Source organism: Acinonyx jubatus, chromosome E3 (assembly GCF_027475565.1).
Source record: "Acinonyx jubatus isolate Ajub_Pintada_27869175 chromosome E3, VMU_Ajub_asm_v1.0, whole genome shotgun sequence".
Lineage (NCBI taxonomy): Eukaryota > Metazoa > Chordata > Mammalia > Carnivora > Felidae > Acinonyx > Acinonyx jubatus.
The window spans coordinates 32,663,398-32,685,990 of record NC_069398.1 but is presented as its reverse complement, the minus strand read 5'-3'; the positions used below and the strand labels follow the sequence as shown (position 1 = coordinate 32,685,990).

At 53.0% G+C, this 22,593-nt stretch overlaps 1 protein-coding gene, 1 long non-coding RNA gene and 1 pseudogene across 3 annotated transcripts in view; 2 read left to right on the top strand and 1 right to left on the bottom strand.

The window, feature by feature from the left end:
• Positions 1-1,015: 1,015 nt before the first annotated feature.
• LOC106984527 (uncharacterized) lies at positions 1,016-17,724 on the top strand. Of its 2 annotated transcripts, XR_008294596.1 has the most exons (6): positions 1,016-1,089; positions 4,993-5,273; positions 6,317-6,418; positions 10,354-10,401; positions 10,604-10,724; positions 11,843-17,724. It is a non-coding gene; the product is annotated as an uncharacterized LOC106984527 (long non-coding RNA). The 2 variants fall into 2 exon arrangements; XR_001431717.3 differs by having other exon boundaries at positions 10,354-10,724.
• Positions 17,725-19,874: 2,150 nt separating this feature from the next.
• LOC113594614 (uncharacterized) lies at positions 19,875-20,060 on the bottom strand (annotated as a pseudogene).
• A 960-nt stretch (positions 20,061-21,020) lies between these two features.
• FOXK1 (forkhead box K1) overlaps positions 21,021-22,593 on the top strand; it is a 62,908-nt gene continuing 61,335 nt past the window's right edge. The window contains exon 1 of the mRNA XM_053213268.1: positions 21,021-21,652. Coding sequence (XP_053069243.1) covers positions 21,036-21,652 — 617 coding nt within the window. The 5' untranslated portion in view covers positions 21,021-21,035. The remainder of the gene's footprint in view (positions 21,653-22,593) is intronic.

Below are 22,593 nucleotides of genomic sequence, written 5' to 3'. Positions count from 1 at the left end.
GGGAAATATTTTAGGCTTTGCCAGACACATGTAGTGTCTGTCACATATTTTTTTCTTTTGTTTTGTTTTTTTTACCACCCTTTCAAAACATGAAAGCTGTTCTTAGCTCCAGCAAAGGCCAGATTCAACCTTCCAGCTCTGAACTGTAGCATGTTCAGATTTGCACAATATAAATGTTTCTCTGATGGCTGATTTCAAGCGGCCAATGTGGGGTGCCTGAACCAACACGGAGGTCAGAATGACGCTTGGGAACCCTCTTTCCAGCATATGGATCCAATAAATGGAAGTAACCCAAGGCACGTAGGTCACGGTAGGGTAATTGAGAAGTAACGTGTTTTGAGACCTTGTTATCAAGAGTACTGATTTCACTGTAAACTTCTATAATTTAATTTTTGATAGTGTCTGTTTAACCGCAAGCCCACAGAATTCCTGAAAATTTAACATTTGATTCTCTTGCCCCAGCTCCGGCTCACAGGGGTGTCACCTCCAAGTGGAGATGGGGTTGTGTAAGCTAGGCTTCTGGGTTGTTCCTGGATGTTCAGTTTCTTCCCCTGGGTTCCACTTAGGCACCCCCCAAGGTGACCCCCGGCGAGTCAGTGCCCTGTATCATCCCCTCCCCCTGAGTCTGAGCCCGACCCATCATGTACTTCTGACCAGCAGAGTTTGCTGAGTGGGGTAGGCCCTCATTCCCTTGACTGTGTCCCTTCACATGTGAAGGATGATGGATGTCACACCCATCACGCCCACAATCCCATGATGTCTGGAGACACAGTCTCCTGCCGGCCTTGCAGGAGCCACAGCCACGTGAACAGCCCTTGGAGAAGGCACCGTGGCACGGGACGGTGGGCCGCGTCCAGGACCTGAGGGTGGCCTCCAGCCAATCGCCAGAAAGAAGCTGGGGCCCTCGGTCGTGTGCTCATGAGGACACGCGTGTGCCAGCAGCCTGAATGAGCCGGAAAGAGTGGAGCCTCCAGACGAGAGCAAAGCCCAGCCCCCACCTGGATTACTCGGGAGACCCACCTGGATTACTCGGGAGACCCTGAGCCGGCCGCTCTGCCCACCCCTGACTCCTGCCCTGGGGAACCTGAGGTAACCTACCTGTGCTTTGTCAGTTACTAAATGTGTGCTCGTTTGTTACACTGCCTCAGAACGTGACTATGTCATCATTCGCTACATTTATGCACCTTTCTGTGTATGTGTGAAATGTTACATTTCCCCATTTTAAAAAGTTGGGGAGAAATGTAAACATTGCACAATGAAAATAGCAGGCAAGAACTGTACCCCGTTGTTGGCCCAGAATGCTCTCAGATGGTGTCACTGTGAGGAAACTCGAGGTGGGTTTCCGTTTGGGATGGGTTCACCCCCCGCCCCCCGCACCCCGCAATGACTCTGTCCTGAGTCCACGAGCTGTGCGGTGGGTGTGAGGTCGGGAGCTAGACTCCTGTGCCTCATTTTCTTTTTAAAAAACTGTTTAATGTTTTTATTTATTTTTGAGAGAGAGAGAGGCAAAATGTGAGCAGGGGAGGGGCAGAGAGAGAGAAAGAGACCCAGAATGTGAAGCAGGCTCCAGGCTCCGAGCTGTCAGCACAGAGCCCAACACGGGGCTCGAACCCAGAAACTGCAAGATCATGACCTGAGCCAAAGTCGGACACTCAGCCGACTGAGCCACCCAGGCGCCCCTCCTGTGCCTCGTTTTCACCTCTGTGCCAGAGCTTCCTGCCTACCTGTGTGTCCCAACAGGCCTCCTTGTCCTCTCCTTTCAAGTGGAGGTGACCACAGTACCTGCCTCATGGCACAGCTGCACAGGACTCGGTGAGGCAGCCATTTTCAGTGGACCGTGTTAAGTGGCCATCATCCCTTGCTGCCCTCACCCGCTACGGAGCCGTCAGGGGGCGGGGAGGGGGACCGACTCCAGCTGGGCACGGATGGGTCTACACCATGCATAGTGAGTGATTCAGGAACCCAAGTCAGTCACTGTCTGCCATCCCCCAAGCGTTCCGGGAGAGGTCAGGTGTCTGTTTGATAGGAGTTTCCCCAAAAGGAAACTAAGCTACAGCCTCCCTCTCCAGACGCCACGGGGGAGCGTGAGCTGTGGCGGCCGTGGGGCTTGCCACAGGAGGAGCACAGATAGCATTGTCTGAGGTGGCTGGAATCATGGGGTCGAGCCACCCCGAAATTCCCCCTACATCCAGATCCTGGTCATGTGGACGGACACACTGGGCATCGTTCAGACCATTTTGAGTTGAGCTTTCTGGTAGTTGACGGCTGAGCTCGCATCCTGATTAGGTTGTCATGTAAAAGCTGTTGCATTGATGGGGGTGTGGGGGTTGCGGACACGAGGGACAACGGACAGTGGATGCTGGGTTCTGTGTCTGCAGCTCCCCTGGACTCGGGCCAGGTGGGCAGGGCCCGTTGGCTTCCATTTTGTCATAGCTAAATCCCCGTGAGGCGTTCTGCGTGCTGGCTGCCATCTGCCAGCACCTTGACCTTGGACTCCCAGCCTCCAGAACCGTGAGAAATCAGCGTCTGTTGTCTGTCAGTGGTCCGGGCTGTGGTGTGCTCGTTACGGCAGCTGAGCTGACGAACACACTCCCCACATCTGCCCGCACGCTCCCTGGCCTCTGAGGCCTCCTCGGGAGGCACTTTTGTGCTAAAGAGAAACCGCCCTCGGGCACGCTAGCATCGGCGGCCTGCGCGGGGTGGGGGCCCCACATGCTCAGAGCTGGCAGAGGCTTCTCGAATGCTGAGCGCCTGACTCTGGGATCCGCACGGGATGCTGCAGTCCTGCCTGCCCCTCGGCAGTTGTTAGAACGGAGGCGGGGATTCTGGGCTCTGACAACCCCGTTGCCCCTCACTCCGATGTGACCACAGCTACCTGCTCATGCCCCCGTTCACGCTCACGGGCAAACGCACACAAGGAAGCATCGAGCCAGCGTGGGACCCGCACCGGCCACGGTTTCCGGGCCTGGGCCTCCCGGCTGTTGCTCCGCTTCCTGCTTTAATTCCGCTGGGCCTCGTCCCTGTCCTCCCACTTCTCCTGCGGTCAGAGGAGGCTGGTGCCCAGTCCCAGGCCCACACGCTTCCCCCAGCCACAGACGCCCGAAGGCCCGGCCACCTTGGCGCCTCCGCCGAGGAGCCCTCCCGCACCCCTGCCCCGCGAGCCTGCAGCATGCCACCATCACCATCACCACCCTTGTGCCTTTGCCCTTCTCTTGCCTGCAGGACCTCACAAAAGAGAGCAGGGTCTCTGGGCCCCAGCCCGGCCTGAGCGCTTCGTGAGGCCCAGGTCCCCCCCTTTGCCTGCCAGACTTGACCCCCCCCCCCCCGAGGAGAAAGCTCCTACTAATCACCCCGCCCAGGACGCAGGCAGATGAATCTTCCCAGACCGGCGTGGGGGCTCGAGGTTGGCCTGGCAGGGACAAAACCGAGCAGGCCTGAGGACCGGACTCCCGGCCGACAGCCGTTCTCGGCTTTATCGGCCGCTTTTTCCGCCAAACAAAGGCCCTGCCAGCCCTGGGAGCCCACGCTGCTGCTCTATTGAAATCTCGAGGTGGTTCCCTATTAATCACTCCCTCTGGTGCCTCAGAGGCCAAAAAGACTCAAACAAAACCTCTTTTCTAAGCAGGAAGAGCTTTCCAGAGGCCTGAGCAGAAAGATTCCCCAACTCCTCTCCAGTATGACACTAACAAGATGCTGGGGCCTCTGGGACTCACACAAACAAGAATAGCTGGGCGGGGGGGGGGGGGGGGGGGGGGGGGGGTGTTGCGGATTTGGAATGTGACCAGTCCGTCTGTGTGCTCCATAGACAAGGCAGGGGTGGTGAGTAAGGAGTCTCGCCCGCATATGGCCCCTTCCTTGTTTTATTTACTTTTTTATTATTTAAAAAAATTTTTTAACATGTATTTATTTTTGAAAGACAGAGACAGACGACAAGTGGGGGAGAGGCAGAGAGAGAGAGGGAGACACAGAACCCGAAGCAGGCTCCAGGCTCTGAGCTGTCAGCACAGAGCCCGACGCGGGGCTTGAACCCATGAACCGTGAGATCATGACCTGAGTGGAAGTCAGATGCTTAACCGACTGAGCCACCCAGGTGCCCCTTCCTTGTTTATTTTAAAAAGCAAAAAAGACCCAATTAAATGATTTTTTTTGAAAGCGGACACATACAAAAAAGATGAGAAAGAGAAAAAAAAATCCCATTTCACTCCAGCCTCTGACACAACCTTGACTCTTAACTCCTGTGTCTCTCTTTTTTTCTGATGTTGCCACTCTGCATTAACCAATAACTAATCTTGCATTTAAGCATCATTCTGTAAATGTGAGTTTGGCTTGTCTTTTTGAACAGAAACACCAAGCCATCATTCCCCAAGACAAGTCCTCATTTCCTGGGGACCAGGCCTGATATCCGCGGGCCTGCCTTTTGGACTGTCCTGTTGCAGAGAGAAACAGCCTCTTTGTCCCGATATTGTGGCCCCTATCAGGATGGGGAGCGGCCTCTATGCCTCTGAAAGGAAGCACATTCTTTTCCATAAAGATTTAATTTAAAAAAAAAGGGAAAAAAAGCTGGCTCGAAGAACATTTGAGGACCATCCGTTCCCATGAGGGCAGAAGTGTATCAAAACAATCACATCCTCTTAGCTTGGGAAGTCAGATGGATAAAGATGCAATTCATTGCAAAGGCTTCAACATGGGAGGTATACTTCAAAACACAAAATCTGGCATGTTTTGGATACAGCAGTAGTCCCGTGAATCTAAAACAGGTATGGCATGGGGCACCTGGGTGGCTCAGTCGGGTAAGCGTCTGACTTCGGCTCAGGTCATGATATCACGGTTTGTGAGTTCGAGCCCTGCATCGGGCTCTGTGCTGACAGCTCGGAGCCTGCAGCCTGCTTCGGATTCTGTGTCTCCTCTCTCTCTCTGCCCCTCCCCTGCTTGCTTTCTCTCTCTCTCTCTCTCTCAAAAAATAAACATTAAAAAAAAATTTTTTTTTAACAGGTATGGCGCAGACAATGGGAAGGATGGGGGACACATAGCATCATCACACTGGGAGATCAATATGACGTCTCAACCCAAGAGGGCAGATGCTCTCCTTGCCGAAATAATAAACCTGAGAAACAGATGATGTGGCTTGATCTGTGACCAACCAGGCCTGCTCACTCCTTGAAGGTTAACAGAATAAAATGACTGGAAATTAGTCTGGCCTAACACACACTGTCAAATAGCAGGGAAATCCTACGAGGACAGTGAAAAAAAAATACTTCTGCAGCCTTGCCATTGTGAGTTTTGTTTTGTTTTTTTTTTATTAAAAAATTGACACTCTTAATAGGAGAGATGATTAGGATAATGGTTCTTCAGTGCTTCCTAAGGATCCATCACACCAGTGAAGGGAGGAAATTTAAGGTACAGCTGGGTACCTTACTGTACCTATTAGCTCACTATTATTCCAGGAAGAGCTCAGGCGCTCGATGGCTTATCTTTTTGAAAAATGTCACTAATAATCGGAAAGTTCTGTGTTTTGCTTTATGGTTTACAGCACACATCAACACACAGGGTTCCCCTGTCACACACACACACACACACACACACACACACACACACACACACACACATCAGAGATGTTCCTCCCACCCCGTCCTCGACACAGGCTTTCTTTCCCCCAAACTGAAGAAGAGATCAGAAGGAGGCTAAGCCTTTGCCTTAACTTCACAATCCAACAAGTGGATACGTGAGTAATGCTGGCACTTAGCTTCTCAACTCCCCGTTTCCTCCCCACCACCCACACCCCTGTGATAGTCATTCCAAAGCACAAAGTGATGGTGTTTTGCAGAGTGATTGATCAGTGTGTGTGCTAGGCAGTTATTTAAAATGATGTCGACTGAGGACTTTTAAGAATGGGGAAATACCATACAAAGTAACATGACATGAAAAAGGTAAGATACGAGATAGAGTGTGAGCGTGTGTGTGAGTGTGTGTGTGTGTGTGTGTGTGCGTGTGTTCTCAGGGAAATGCCCCAAACTATTGAAAGTAGTCAGTGGTGAGATTAGGCACGCGACCAGTTTCTTTTTTATAAGTATTTCCTGATTTTCTACAATGAACATATATTGCATTTCAAATCAGGGAAAGTGTCATTTTTAAAAATGAAATTTAGCAGAAACTGGATTGGCTCTCCGATGCGCTTTTTCTCGCGTATGCCACCTTTTTCTGCTGATTGATTTCTGTGGCCCTTTTAAGTCCCCTTTATTCCATTCTTGCTGTGCTAGATTGTTGCTTGGTAACCATCATTTTCACTGATTGCCTGTTTCTCACTGGTGCTCTCTAGTGATGCCACATTGCAGAGCGATCCCCTGTGAAGTGACTTCCATCCAGGGCCACAAAACAAAACCATCTAACCTTAATCATCACACCTTCCACCTTACAAGACGTGAGTACCACTGCCGGCTCCCCAAAACATTGGGTTTCATAAATGTCCCAGAAAGAATTAACGTGGTGAAGATTCGAGGGGCCTACTTTTTGCTTCCACACGCAGCTGTGAGAATCTCTCCTTTTACCTGTCCTTCCACGCTGCCGGTCCTCACCGTCGGCCCTGTGCCCTGTTGTGGCAGGTGCATTTTTGCTGCCTACCTAGAAGCCCCCGCCCACCCTTCTCCTCTTCCTGCAGAGAGATCCCAGATTTTGTCCAGATGCACACTTTGTATCTGCTGCAGGAGAAGTGGGGCCCAGCTCTTAAGAGAGGATCATGACTAAGCTAGGAAGGGTGTGGTGGTCCCACATCCCCCATGGCTTAGGCACAGGTGGGGAGTGTAATTTGGGCCAAGACACGAAGGGAAGTGGGCTGGAGTCTTTGTCCCTAAAGAGAGACGCATGAAGCAAAAATGGTCTCTGGATCCTGGTTTGGGAAGATGGGGCCCAGGGCCCCTTCAGGCACTCGAAAGTACAAGAATCAATACACCAAGGACACAGGTGCCACATGGTGGAGAGAAATGGAGTCCTTGATAGCACCACGGAGTCACTGAATCAACACATCCTAGGCCTGTCCTTTCTCCTAAGTTCTTACACGTGAGGTCATAAATCCCCTCTGTGTCAGAGCCACACTGGGTTGGCTTCTCTGTTATTTGCAGTTAAGACCTGCTAACTGAGCCAGTGCCAAAGTTAGACGTGTTTGCATGATGTGAACCTCCCCCTCGTCTCCGTACGGTGGCCCACGTGTTGTGGATTATCCAGAGAACTCACAGTTTACACTGAGCCTGGTACAGTTACTACTGCCCTATTTTACTCTCCAAAATGTCCCAGTTTCAGATGATCAATTATATGGTCATTGTTCTGGGTCAGCCTGTGTCCCTGCAGTAGTCACATGTTGAAACCCTGCCCTTAGTCCCTCCAAATGTGACCTTACTTGAAAATAGGGTCATTGCAGATGTCATTCATTAAAGTGAAACCATACTGGAGTGGGTGGCCACTAATCCAAAGTGACTGGGGTTCTCATAAAAAGGGGGATGGCCCTGCTGATACCTCGATCTCAGACTTCTGGCCTCCAGACTGAGAGACGATGCATTTCTGTGGATTAAGCCACTTGGTTTGTGGTACTTTGTTACAGCAACCCCAGCGTTTTCATGCAGTCATCCTACCCACTGGCTCTGTCTGAAGAGGAAGGAATCACTCTGGCTGCCAGTGATCTGAGGTGTTGGCATTTGAGGGCAGCCTTGCAGGAAACGTGAGATGTCAACAGGCAGGGATGGTGTGTGGAGAGGGGGCATGAAATGTGTGAGCCAGGGCAAAATTACAGACAACTCTTAAGGCATCCTGACCCTAAGGGAACAGTCTGACCCAAGGCACCTAAAGCTTCTCTGAGAGGAGGAATTCTGCTATAGGGCAGCAGGAGAGGAGGTAGGGCATCCTATACTGTGTGGTCTTGATCTAAGTATACACAAATACATAGAGGAGACACCAGAATGCTCAGAAACAGATCTGTGTACATGTGAGCACTCAGTGTATAACAGAGAGGCCCTGCAGAGCTGTTGGGGGAAAGACGTAGTTTTCAACAAATGATACCAAGAAAATTATGTACGTACACATCTGTGGAAGAAATGGAACCCCTACCTCACATCATATGCAAACAGTCAATTCCAGGTGGATCAAAGAATTAAAGGTGAAAGGCAGAGGTACAATCTTTTAGAATACAGTGTAGGAGAATATCTTCATGACTGAGGGATAGGGAATAACTTCTTGAACAAGTCATTGAAAGCACCAATCATAAATGAAAACAGGGGCAAGCCGGAGTAAATTAAAATCAAGAAGCTGTTCTTCAAAGTGTAGCAACAGCTTTGCTCAGAGTGGAAGGAGATAACCTGCACAGGAATAACCAACCAAGACCCATTTTCCAAATATTTAAAGAGCTTCAAACCAATGAGGAAAAAACAAAACAAACAAACAAAACAAAACAAAACAAAACAAAACAAAAACAGATGACCCAAGAGAGAAATGGGTAAAAAACTGGAATAGGCACTGCATGGAAGGGCCTATCTGGATGGCCAGTAAAGGTTCAACTTCATCAGAAGTCACACAAAACTATTAAAACTGTGTCACACACCTATTAAAACTATGATGAGGTAGCTTCATACCTTCCAGGCTGATAATTTAAGAGTCTGACCAAGCCAAGTGATGGCAAAAATATGGAGCAAGGGGGGCTGAAATATACCGTAAGCAGAAGTGCAGATTGGGACAAAGGCTTTGGAAAATAGTTTGACATTATCTAGGAGATTTGAAGTTTGCATATCCTGCGACTCCAAGTGTACTTCTAGATATATAACCGAGAACAGAGGTTCTCATGTGTCCAAATCTCCTGGGGGGCTTCTAGGCCCCACTCCCAGAATTTGAGTCTGAAGGTCTGGGTGGACCCCCAGATCTGCATTATATCAAATCCACAGGTAATGCTGACACTGCTGATCTAGGGAACCACACTTTGAGAAGCACCTGGAGAGATGTGTGCTCCTGTGCTCCGGGATATACAGACAGGAAGTGTTCTTAGAGTAATTGCTGAAAATGTCCATCTACAGTTGAATGAACAAAGTATGGCATATTCATACAGGGGAAATGCTAGAAAGCATTGGAAATGAATGGACCACTTGCAAACTATGGACACATGGTCCAAACAATTTGACTGTAAAATGCCAGACACAGAAGACCTTACACAGGGGGGCCTGAGTGTCTCAGTGGGTTAAGCATCCGACTTGATCGTGACTCAGGTCGTGATCTCACAGTTCGTGCTGATAGCACAGAGCCTGCTTGGCATTCTCTCCCTCTTTCTCTCTGCATCTTCTCCCCCGACTCAAAATAAACAAGAAGGCCTATGCAGTATCATTCCAATCATAAAAAGCGTAAAAAATAAATGCAACCCATTATTCAAGGTTGCACACATAACGTGATAAAACTCCAAGGGTAAGCGAGTCTGTCATCCTGAGCTCTGTGACCTCTGTTTGAGCACGTTAGCCACAGAACGTTGCGTGGCCACCCCTGGCCTCAAGGCAGGCTGAGACACGCTGTGTTTTAGCTGGGCTCTGTACCCTCCTGGGCAAAACCGGAGTTGTACTAACCAGAGGAAGTGCAGAATGGATACGGAGGAGGCTGCTAGGAGGCTCTGCCCTTTTAACTGCAGACGATAATCATTAACCACTCTGTGACACCGCCTGGGTCACACCCACCAGAAGCCAGGACTCCTGACGGCAGTCACCTGCAGGACAAGCGCCCCCGCCTTCCTCGCTGGAAAACGGCTTCACCTCCGGCATCCTACAGAGGAGAATGATCTCCATCTTGTCACGTTTTGAATCTTCGATGGCTAATTACATTCTGTAGGGGAGGGACTGGGTGGTAAATCTGGCCCGCCCGTGGTGGGTAGCTGCTGGGTGACCACCTTCACCAAAGGGAAACACGGAGGTGTTACAGGAACTGCCATTGTCTTTCTGTGCTTAGGGTCAAGCATGACTGTTTCCAAGTCATGATTCCAAGGGAATCAGGGGTTTTTGGTTTCGAGAGAGGTTCAGGAATCTTGGGGGTCCTGTACTCTTTTTTTTTTTTAATTTTTTTTTCAACGTTTATTTATTTATTTGGGACAGAGAGAGACAGAGCATGAACGGGGGAGGGGCAGAGAGAGAGGGAGACACAGAATCGGAAACAGGCTCCAGGCTCCGAGCCATCAGCCCAGAGCCCGACGCGGGGCTCGAACTCACGGACCGCGAGATCGTGACCTGGCTGAAGTCGGACGCTTAACCGACTGCGCCACCCAGGCGCCCCTACTCTTTTTTTTTTAACTTTATATTTATTTGATCCTTTTCTCAGACGTTACTTATTTTCTTATTCTAGGTTGGTTGTAAATCTCCTTCAGGGCCTATATTTGCTGCTGTTGGCACGGTAAGAAAATGCTTGCCAGGGAGGATTTCAAACCTGGAAGCGAATGTGTCAGCTCACTTCAAACTCAACAGCTGGTTGCTCATTCTCTATGGCAGTGACAGACGTAAAAGAGGGAGCAGCATTATGTCTTATAGATTTCATCTTTTCAGTCACCGTAAACTTCGTCAGGCTCTCTCAGCCAGCTTGTTTTTTTCCTTTGAAGCCTTAACAGGATAAACCGTAGAGGGGAAATCCGATCGGCAGGTATTGCACAGCCGAGGGACGCCGGGCCGTGCACTTTTCACACGCATCTCGTGGCCTCCCCACACCACGTCATCCGCAAGGTACACGCACAACAGAGGCTGCATTTCAGCTGCTTCCAATTACCGGAGCACCAACTGTGTCTAGCACAGCCATGCTTTTTTGTAAATGGCTGGGAGTTAGGCCAGAAGTTAGACTTCTCGAATTCCATTTCCTTCTCTAAGATACAAACGTCTTCACAGATGTGGGAAGCTGCGTTTGTTTCTCCCTTTTCTCCCGCCTCACAACGGGGATGCGGTGCTGTGCGTGGGGGGAGGATGAGACCAGCAGCCCCCGCCCCCGTGGCGTGGAATTGGTAAAGACCAGTTTCATTTAGTCTCATGGCCTTTGGTTCCGAGTCTTCCCGCGAGCAGACCTCCGGGGATCTCTGGTTGCGCTCCCACACTTGGGCCTGTGTTTTTAAACTTGAGTCCCGGTTATAATTTTAGGTTGAAACAGGAGAAATTAGTGACCGTTGAGCAGATTTGACGATTCTTGAGGGGCAGTAGGGCAAGTCAACCCAGTGCTGAATAGCGTGACTGGGATGTTGCTTTCCTGCCGGGCGCTGCCCAGAGCCCTTTACACACATGACCCTCATTTAGTCTGGAGGTTTACAGGAAGTGGGGAAACTGAGGCATGGGGAGCCCCACGGTCACACAGGTAGTTTGTGCTGGAGCCACACCTGAAGCCTAAGGGGGTCTGGTTCCAGTGCCTGTCCCCGCACCCCCGGCACCCATGTGCCGTCGGCTTTGCTAACCTAGGGGCGGAAGCATATTGTCATCTGTGTGGGTGACAAAGCATTTTGTAGGAAGGACTAAGTGAGAGCTTTTGCTCATGTATTTTATTTTACTTGATTTTTTTTTTAAGTTTTTATTTTTTTTGAGGTGGGGGGAGGGGCAAAGACAGAGAGGGAGACACAGAATCCGAAGCAGGCTCCAGGCTCTGAGCTGTCAGCACAGAGCCCGACGCGGGGTGGAACTCACGGACCGCGAGATCATGACCTGAGCTGAAGTCGGACGCTTGGCCGACTGAGCCCCCCAGGCGCCCCCAAAGTATCACTGTTTCAAGACATAAAGGCATGATTCTTAAAGTGCACGTGGCAGGATGTTTCCCGATATCTAAATTTGTATCTTGTTCTCTCTGCGTTTATTTCTGGAAGTAGCTGGGCCTCGTGTGCCCCTGTTTTAGGACAGCTGGGATTGCAGAACTGAAAGCACCAGTTTCCAGTGAGAGCCTCTGAGAAGGACAGAGAGAGAAGAGTTCCCAGGAGGGGTGGCCCAGCCAGCCCCGATACGCCTTCTCCTCTAAAATTTCCTCTTTCTACCCCTTTCCTATGCCTGGAGTCACTCCTCGTGTGGTCCACTGTCTGCTTCTCTCACTGAGCACAAGGTTTGGGGTTCATCTGTATTGTTGCACGTATCCGCTACCTGTCCCTGCTCGTGCGGAGCATACTCGATTGTACGAAAATACCGTTTTCTTTTCAATGAGCCCACTAGATGATAGACATACGGATCGTTTCCAGCTTGGGTTTTATGAATAATCTGCTCTAAACATTCACGGAGTAGTCCTTGACATGTGTTTTCACTTCTCTCGAGCAGATTCCTAGGGGTGGATGCGTTGCATTGCACACTGAGTGTATGTTTAACTTTTTGCTAGATTGTGAAAAGATTGTGAGGACTTGGCTGCAAGAGCGGTAAGGGAGCACTTTTGGTGACGGAAACGTTCTAAGACATTTGAAAACCGGACAGGACTAAAAGTCATCAGACCATACACTAACTGTGTGAATTTAATATGGAAAACGTCAGGCCTCAATAAAGTTGTTAAAAAAGGAGACGCTAGGGGTACGGCTCAGACAGTAAGTGTCTGACTTCGGCTTAGGTCACGATCTCGGGGTTCGTGGGTTCGAGCCCCACAATGGGCTCTGTGCTGACAGCTCAGAGCCTGGAGCCTGCTTCGGATTCTGCGCCTCCCTCTCTCTCTGCCCCTCCCCGACTCATGCTCTGTCTCTCTCTTTCTCAAAAATAAATAAACGTTAAAAAAAAAAAAATCAGAATCTGAACACTGGCCAGAAATCTGATAATATTAAGACATTGTTGGGAGTCTTTTACCGGTGATAATATCACCGTTATGTTTTCTTTAAAACAAACTCTTGTCTTTTAGAGATACATACGGAGTTACAGGAAATGATATAATGCCTGAGATTTGCTTCGAAATAATACAGGAGGATCTGGGTGGGCTTATAGATGAAACAAGCCTGCCAATAAGTTGATCGTTGCGGAAGGCAGGGGATGGATGGATACACGGAGATTTATTTTATTATTCTGTCCTCTTTGGTACATGCTTCCATATTTTAAAGTTTGAAAAGATGAACTTAAGAGTCTCAAAAGAAAGAAAGAAAAAAAGCTGAATTGGCCACGTCCCGCAGTGGCCAGTGACGACACCAGGCAGGAGTGAGGCAGGGAACGTCTATTGTCTCTGCCTGCTCGGCACACCCTCCCCCTTCTACTAACAGTGGCCAGACTTTGCTTTGAGTAAGGGCCAGCCTCTGCTTGCGTCTTCCATGGTCTGCCCACCTTCGATCCAGGCCCCGGGCCCGGAGCCTCGGGGAGCCAGTCAGCCGCTGTCTCCTGGACATTCTCGCTCAGCTCATGTGGGATGGTGTGAAAAGGGGAGAAGCCAGAGCTGATCTCCGCCCCCCCATCTGAGAGAGCAGCCTTGGGGTGCTGCTGCTATTAATCCCCACAGCAGCTGACTCCCACCCTTTTTGGGAACCCGGATCTCAGCTTTCTTTGGTTCTATGAACCGTCCAGCATCGCGCCGACAAATTCCCTTCTTGTTTAAGTTGGCCAGTGTTGCTTTCCTTGGCCGAAAACCAAAACACCCCGGGGCAGACACAGCACAGCTTCCCGGACAGTCTGCACGTTCCTTCCGTCTCTGCACCTCCTTCGGGCAGATTCAGCTACAGGCGCAGACCCCCTCGGACGCTACGAGTTGCACAAGGCGACCTGGCAACTAAAACAGGAAGGAAAACACACCACACAGAGGCACCGAATCCTCGCTCTGCTCTAACACAAATGGAAAGCATCGTCATGAAGACAGAAACATTGACCGGACCAGAAAAGTTTCACTGGCCTCTAACGCACCGTGGGGTAGAAATATATGAACCACAGATGAGAGGCACAGATGTAAGTTCTAAATTTTCCAGGAGCTGCATTAAAGTGGTAAAAAGAAATAGGTGAAATTAATTTCAGTAATACACTTTATTTAAGCCAATATATCCCAAATATTATCATTTCAAACTGTAACCCCTGTGGAAACTATTACTATATTAATAATATTTTTTAATGTTTATTTATTTTTGAGAGAAAGAGAGAGACATCACCAGCAGGGGAGGGGCAGAGGAAGAGGGGCATTGAGCAGTTAGTGGTGGGAGAGGATGCACGGAGCTTCACCAAGAAGCAGAAAGAGCTGCTGGGGGACGTACGATTACCTCCTGCATCCGGTCCCTCGTGCCCGGAGCCTACACGTTGCCCCCCGATCCACGCCACACAATAGAAGCCAAACGAACACGCTGAAAATCAACACCTCCTAGATCGGCCAGAAAAGGGAGGCCACGGGGCAAACCTCGGTGCCCAAGTGGGGGAGACAGCTTTCCAGAACAGAAGTCTGAGAGCAGGAGGCGCCGGGAGACCCTGCGGGGGCCAGAGAAGCCCCCCCCAGGGTAGACGCGGTGGATGCTGGCCTCGCGATGAGGACAAGTGTGAGAATGAAAACCTCTCAGCCCTAAGGGTCCGCCCCACATTTCCGTGAGCTTTGCCCCCAGAGGCTCCATCAGGTCTTAACAGAGGAGGGAAAAACATCCCCTGGGGTGTCCATCGGGGGAGGGGAAGCAGCCCGTCTTGCAACATGTCCAGGGGGCTCTGCTTTGCAAGGCCTGCCGGGCGGGGGCGGGCTTCGGGCTAAGAGTCTTGCTTTCCTCATCTCCCAGCCTGTTCTTGTAAAGCGCTCTGCGTTTCCAGAAGCAACGTGAATGAGGTTCCGAGTGTCTTGCAGCCCCATTGACATTATTTCTTTTAAGCCCTCCAACACCCTTCTAAGTCTGCGTTACAGCCGAGGACCCTGAAGCCCGGAGAGGCCAAATAACGCGCCCAAGGTCACGTGACTGGGTAACAGAGGAGCGGGCTCCAGAGCCTGTGTCCCCTCCAGCACACCTTCCTGCCGCTTTGACTTCACTGTGGCAACTCAACGCAGTTTGCTCTGTCCTACGTCTCCAGCCGGCATATCATCACCAGCATATTGTCTGGCTGCTAAATGGGGGAGGGGCGGAGAGCGAGGGGGACAGAGGATCCGAAGCAGGTTCTGAGCCGTCAGCACGGAGCCCGATGCGGGGCTCAAACTCCCGCACCGTGAGATCATGACCTGAGCCGAAGTCAGATGCTCAACCGACCGAGCCACCCAGGCGCCACCCCCCACTCCTTCCAACTCCCCTGCTGGTGGCCACACTCCTGCGGAGGCCCCTCCCGTGCTGAACTGGGTGGCCGCGTAACCACAGGGACACTGTAGAAATGGCAGGGTGGGGCTTCCTCGTGTGCTCTCGCCGGAGCTCGTCACCTGGGAGGTGGACCCTCCGGTCTCAGGAAAACTTCCAGGAGATGCAGCCCCGACCCACACATTGACACAACCTCCTGAGACACCCCATGCAAGAACGACCCAGCTGAGTCGTTCCTTCCCCAATTCCAGGCCCACAGAAACTGAGGTGATACGTGTTCTTGTGTTTTCAGCACGTTGGAGCCATTTACCGCCCAGCAACAGATGAGCAACACAGCCTCTCTCTCTCTCTCTCTCTGGCTGTCTTTTGCAGCTGTACAAAAGTGCAGTCCTGCTCCACAGTGGTCAGAGTTCCCGTGGCTGCATGACCGGAAGCCCTCAGGACGCCGCGAACAGGCAGGAAGCAGTCCTGGGGCCACAGGAAGCATCCCAGAAGGATAGGGCAGCAGCAGGAAGTAACACTCAGCAGACAGGAAAGGGAAGACGATACAAACACAGAGATCTGGGTTCTGCAGGCATTTGACAGATATTAAGTGAGTTCCAACCCTTTGAGGATGCAGGTATGGACCAGGAGCTTCTGAACTTTGAGGCTTCTTCTCCTCAGCCCCATCTACCTGCCTTCAGACTCAGCCAGCTCTAACGCTGAGGGTTCCAGAAGCACCCTTTCTTGTTGCTGGGGCTCTGTTCTGCTTTGCACGTACCCACCCCGGCCCGAGGGTGAAACCCCTCAGGGCCATTGGGGGCCCAAGGCATCGCTTCTTTGCAGGTCTGGTACAGCCACCGTGTGCCTGGCACGATTCCCGACTTTGGCAGGTAAAGACAGGAGAGAGCGGAGGCAGGAGCCCGGCCACACCCCACCCTCGGAGCGGCTGGGCCGGGAGAACTTTCCACAATGATGGGCATGTTCTTTATCTGCAGTGATCAGGACGGTAGCCACAGGATAAGGACCTCCACATCCAGTGCTTGAAACGTGGCTCATGCCACTGAGGAATGGAATGCTTAATGTTACTTCATTTTAATTAGAACATACATGCAAATAGCCAGCTGTGGCTAGTGGCTTCTGAATTGGGCGGCATGGCTCTTATCCACGTTCGGGGTCTACAACGCAGGCTCTGTAGAGTTGTATTTTTATTTTTTAATTTGTAAATTAAAGTACTATTTACATAGAGGAAAATTTTGCTTTAAACCTTTTTTTTTTAAGTGTTTATTCACTTTTGAGAGAGAAGAAAGAGCCTGAGTGGGGGAGGGGCAGCAAGCGAGGGAGACAGAATCCGAAGCAGGCTCCAGGCTCCGAGCTGTCAGCACAGAGCCCGACACGGGGCTCGAACCCACGAACCGTGAGATCAGGACCTGAGCCGAAGTCAGACGCTCTACCAACTGAGCCACCCAGACGCCCCGAAAATTGGCTTTTTTTAGTGCACAGTTTTGCTCCTTTTGACAGATACACAGAGTCACGCAATCGCCACCACAGTCATCCCCTCCCCCGCCCCCCAAATTCCCACGTGCCATTTTGCGGTCAGCCTCTCCCCAGACCTCCAGCCCCTGGCAACCGCTCACTTGTTTCTGTCTCTATAGTTTTGCATTTCCCGGAACGTCCTGCAGATGAAAGCCTACCCGGTGCATTTTGGGGTTCACCCGTCTTCTGCAGATTCGCACTTGGCTCTTTTTCATTGCCACGTTGTATTCCACCGCGTGGCTGTACAGCAATTTGTTAATCGGTCCCCAGTTGGGGTGCATTGGGATCGTTGGGGCGTTTCCACTTTTTGGTGGTTATTTGCGTACAGGTTTTTTGTACCAACGCAAGTTTTCATTACACTTGGGTTAAAGCCACGTAATGGGGCTGCCAGCCAGAAGGTAAGTTTGCTGAACTTCATAAGAAACCGCCAAACTGTCTTCTCAAGCGGTGGCATCGTCGTGCACATCCCGCCAGCTAGGTCAGCGAGCGCCCGGCCGCTCCACGTTTGCAACAACAGTTGGTATCGTTATTTTCCTTAAGTAACTTCAGTAGGTGTCTACCGATGTCTCGTTGTTTCAACTCACTCCCAACAAGTGGTGATGTCGAGACTCTTTTCCTGTGCTTGTCTGTCATCCATATATGTCTTCTTTGATAAATAACCTGTTCATGTTTTGTCTTGTGTTTTCTTTTATTTTTTTTTCTTAAATGGGGTGTTTCTCCGGATAGTTCACTGCCTCTTTTGTTCTTTTTTTTAAAAAAATTAGCGTTTTTTACTCATTTTTGAGAGAGAGAGAGAGAGAGAGAGACAGAGCGTGAGTGGGGGAGGGGCAGAGAAGGGGAGACACAGGATCCAAAGCAGGTTCCAGGTTCTGAGCTGTCAGCACAGAGCCCGACGCGGGGCTCAAAAACCACGAACCGTGAGATCATGACCTGAGCCAAAGTCAGCCACTTAACTGACTGAGCCACCCAGGTGCCCCTGTGCACTGCCTCTTTTTAACACAGTCTTGTCACCTCCCAATAAAGCCCACTTTTCTTCTTGATGGTTTAGTGTCTTGGTATTAGTTCTATTTCTTTCTGTTTCTGCAACCAGCTCCAGGAGCTTCTATCAGGGTAAGAGCCTGACGGTCACAGGGTCCGAAAGGTTGACAAGGTTCGCCCTTGCAAGCTGTTTATTGCTCCTTTTCCAAGTGCCCGATTTGTGAAGGAGCTTCTCCATGCCCTCCAGACCTGGACAGAGTGAGAAGAAGTCAGCGTCTTGCATTTTGCTTCTTTAATGGCCTTTTACTGGCCCTTTCCTCGCGCCGTCTGTTGAAGCTGTCAGGATATCCAGTGGCTTGCTGTTGGAGGAAGGAATGCAGTGGGTGTCTGGACTTGGCAGGGTCACTGTGACGCAGCCCACGAGCTGCTGGTGTTACCAACACGCGTGGCCTTGCTCCTTGGGAAAAGACTCGTGGAGCTCTGTCGGTCTGGGCCTGAGCCTTCACATTGGACGGTAAGTTCAGCCGGAGGGGCCTGGATATACACAACGTACCTCTTGTCATCCAACACACCAGGCATCGAAAAGCGAGAAGTCACCTCAGATGACCCAGAAGAAAGAATCTTGGAGGTTGTATGTAAATCTCTCACTCTTAAAAAAAAAAAAAAATCGTGGTAAAATACACCACGTGAATTTTACCATCTTAAACACCTTCAGCTTGGTAGCACTGAGTTCATCCACCTTACTGTGCGGGCATCCCGACCTTCCGTGTTGAAAACTTCTTTATCTTGCAAAACTGAAACTGTGTCCCCATTACCTCTCTCTCCACCAGCCCCTGGCACGCACCCTTGTACTCTCTGTATCTAAGAACCTGACGACCCTGGGGACCTTATATAAGGGGAATTATACAGTACTTGACTTTCTGTGACCAACTGGTTTCTCTTAGCACAGTGTCCTCGAGATTCATCCATGGGGGAGGAGGTGTCAGAATTCCCTTCCTTTTTTTTAAATAAATGTAAAAAAAAATTTTTTTAATGTTTATTTTTGAGAGAGAGAGAGAGAAGGAGGGGCACAGAGAAAGGCACAGGATCCGAAGCAGGCTCCAGGCTCTGAGCTGTCAGCACAGACCCCAAATCGGGGCTCGGACGCGCGAACCAGGAGATGGTGACCTGAGTGGAAGTCAGACGCTGATCCCACTGAGCGCCCCCCCCCCCCGCCCCAGGCGCCCCTCCTTCCTTTTTCAGGCCGAGTGACTGATACCCCATTGGCTGTCTGGCCACACATGTGGGTGGAACTCTGGCTCCCACCTTTTGGTGCTGCTGTGAACATGGATGTACAAACATCTTTTCAAGACCCTGCTTTCAATTCTTTGGGGTTTATACCTAGAAATCGAATTGCCCCAACTTCTGTCCACCTCTCTCCTTCGGCCCCCCGCCCTGCCCCCTCGCCTGAGTTACCAGCTTCCTTACTGGCCTCCCACAGTCACTGACCCCTTTCTGACTCGAGCTCCACACAACAGCCAGTGGTTCTATTTCAAATACGTGGGTCAAATACGTGTGCCTTTCTGCCGAAAACCCCTCAGTGGTTTCCATGGCCGGTGGGATAAGACCTAAATCCTTACATGACCCAACATGGCCCGTTAGGCTTTTTTGCCTAATTGGGCCCAGCTGACGTGGTCACTCTCTCTTCCATCCTCAGTGACCTGTCAGTCCCTTGAAGGTGCCACCCTCCCTTACACATGCTGTTCCTTGGCTGGAATCCCATCCCCCAGACTCCCACCCCCCTCACCCCAAATCATATTTGGACTTCAGGTCAACTGTCATTCCTTAGGGAAGAGATCCCTGACCCTGTTTTTACTGTCCTCTTCCCTCTGCCAAGTATGTTTTCTTGTGACAGCTTTTCATAAAAATGTTTTACAACCCTCCCCCCACCCCCGCCGCCCCTGCCACACCCCGCCAGCACCACAAACTTCTCTATCTCCATTTGTACCTATGTATTTGCTCAGACGATGATTGGTTAATACGTCCTCACGTCCAGGCTGGGAAGTGAGTAAACAGGCAAACTTCTCACCCTGGGGGGCCCCTTCTCCCCACACACTCTCAGGTCACCACCCAGCAATGCCTCACAGGATTTTTGATGGTGGTGATTTTGTATTTATTAGCACATGCATTTGACCCACGTCTGCATCTCCCACTGAATTGTTAGCTCCACCAGGGAGGGTCTGTGTTCTGACACTTGACAATCATTTTTTTTTTCCTCCCCCACTATCCCAAATTATGCAGCGGAGGTTTCTGCAGTTGGGGAGGTCGCAGGGGTCAGCACATCTGGAGTGCAATGGACCAGCCTCATCCTGGGAAAACCACCTTCATGATCATGGTATCTCCCCCGCCAGGTAAGTAATTGACAATTATTAAATGATGGAAATGTGGGAACGTTGCCACCTTTTTAGGGGGCCTGGCTGAATTAGGAAGGCATATGGGGGTCCTCTGTAGTACTAGAGGGGTACTAGAGGGGTCTGACCCCCCAATGCCCCACTGGCCAGGCATGTTCTTCCCGGATGAGCAGGTAAACAGCTTGAAGGGCAAAGCTGTGTCTGTCTTCCTGAAGCCGGTGCCTAGCCTGGGTCCCGGGATATTTGATCTAGCTGTTAGTTGATTGAATAAATGATTCCAAAAAGGAACACAGACATCAGGGATCGCAAGCATCTTTAGGCAAACTCCATTTACAGCAGAAAACCCTTAATTCAGGTGCTTAAGTGTGAAGGCAGTTTAGGCTAGGGGGGTGGAGCGTCTGGGCCCCAGAGACTGCTGAGCTCATTTGTCCCTTTGCCCAGTGACCCAGGAGCAAAACTCTCCAGCTAGACTTTTAGGGGTTCCCCTCCTCGGCCCTCCCACCCCAAGCGAGGACTGGGGGGGGGGGGGGAGGGCAGTGTCCCTCCCCCCCCCCTCCCCAGGACGGTCCCTACCTTCCCGGCCCCCCCCACCCCACCCAAGGACAGGAACTGGGGCAGGACAGCCGTCCCCCCTCCCCGGTCTTCTCCCACCCCCACCCCAGGAGTGGGAGGGCATTTGTCCCCTCCTCCCCTGTCCCCGTCCCCCGCCCCCGCCCCCAGGACGCGAGCGCGGGGAAGGCAGCGCTCCCCCGCCGGGCCCTCCACCCCACCCCACCCCACCCGACCCCACCCGAGGACAGGGGCGGGGGGAGGGCAGCGCGCCGCCGGCGTGGACACCGCCCCGGCCCGCCCCGGGAGCGCGCGCGGCCTCCGGCTCCGCTCCGCCCGCGATCCGGCCCGGGATGCCGCGCCCGCCCGCGCCCCGCGGAGCCCCGCCCCCCGCCGCCGCGCCGCCGCCGGAGGCCGCTCGGAGCTGCGCGAACATGGCCGAAGTCGGCGAGGACAGCGGGGCCCGCGCCCTGCTGGCGCTGCGCTCGGCGCCCTGCAGCCCCGTGCTGTGCGCCGCCGCCGCCGCCGCCGCCGCCTTCCCCGCCGCCGCGGCCCCCGCGGCCCCCGCGCCCGGGCCCGCCGCCCCGTCGCCGCCGCCGCCCGCCCAGCCCCCGCCGCCGCCGCCACCGCCGCCGCCGCCGCCGCCGCCGGGCGCGATCGCGGGGGGCGCGGGGGGCGCGGGCGGCGCGGGGGCCGCGATCGCGGGCGGCGCGGGCGGCGCGACGGGCCCGGGCGCGGGGGCCGCGTCGGGCGAGGCCCTGGTGGCCGCGGCGGCCGCCTCGGTGCGCAGGAGCCCCGGGCCCGCGCTGGCGCGCCTCGAGGGCCGCGAGTTCGAGTTCCTCATGCGGCAGCCCAGCGTCACCATCGGCCGCAACTCGTCGCAGGGCTCCGTGGACCTGAGCATGGGCCTGTCGAGCTTCATCTCGCGGCGCCACCTGCAGCTCAGCTTCCAGGAGCCGCACTTCTACCTGCGCTGCCTCGGCAAGAACGGCGTCTTCGTGGACGGGGCCTTCCAGCGGCGCGGCGCGCCCGCCCTGCAGCTGCCCAAACAGTGAGTTGCCGCGCCCCCGCTCCCCCCCCCTCCCCCGCCCGGCCTGGACCCCGGGGTCACCCGGACCCTCGGCCCGACTCCCGACTCGTGGTCACCTTCGGCCTTTGGCCCGGCCCGGACCCAGAGGTCACCCTGACCCGGGGCCCGAGCCTCGTCCCGGGGTCACTCCCGACCACCGCCCCGGATCCGCAGCCTGACTTAGATCCTGGGGTCACCGCAAACCTTGCCCTGACCCCGCCCTGCCCGACACCGGAGACGCCTCCGACCCCGCCCAGCCTGGGCCTCAGGGACGTTCTCCAACCCAGGTCCGATCTGTGCTCAACCGGGACACAAGGTCCACTCCTGACCCTCCCCCCCTCCCCCGCCCTGCTTGGGCCTTGGGCACCGAGGGTCGCCCCGCCCCCACCGAGCCTGAACCATAAGGGTCGCCCTTGCCTCTGCCAGGCCTGGACCGGAGGACACCCCTGACCCCCGCCCAGCCTGAGTCCGGGGGTCGCCCCAGCACGCACTCCTGAAAAGGATTGCATCGGGAGGTGTTGGTCCGGGAGGTGCGCCCCTCACCCCCTCGCGCTAGGGGCCGAGTCAATGGCAGTGACTTTGGGCGTGTGAGGGACGTTCCCATTCCCAGGGCGGAGGGACAGGGCAGGAAGTGCTCGGTCCTCAGTGCCCCTGAATGCGCTGCTCCTGGGGTGGGGCAGTGGTACCCAGCACTTTGAGCATTTGTAGCACAGCCTGGGATTCCTGAGCCCAAAGGGGAAACAGCAGGGTGGGGGGGGGGGCAGGGCAGGGAGAAGGCGGTTCCGGGGTGGCACAGCCACTGTCACAAGCGTGCTTTTAGCGACATTCACTCACTTTCCCTTGTCTTCTGGCTCCCACGTCTACTTTTTCCCCCACGGGCTCTGCTCCTGCGATCCCTGCTTTCTCAAGGTCTGTTGATGAGG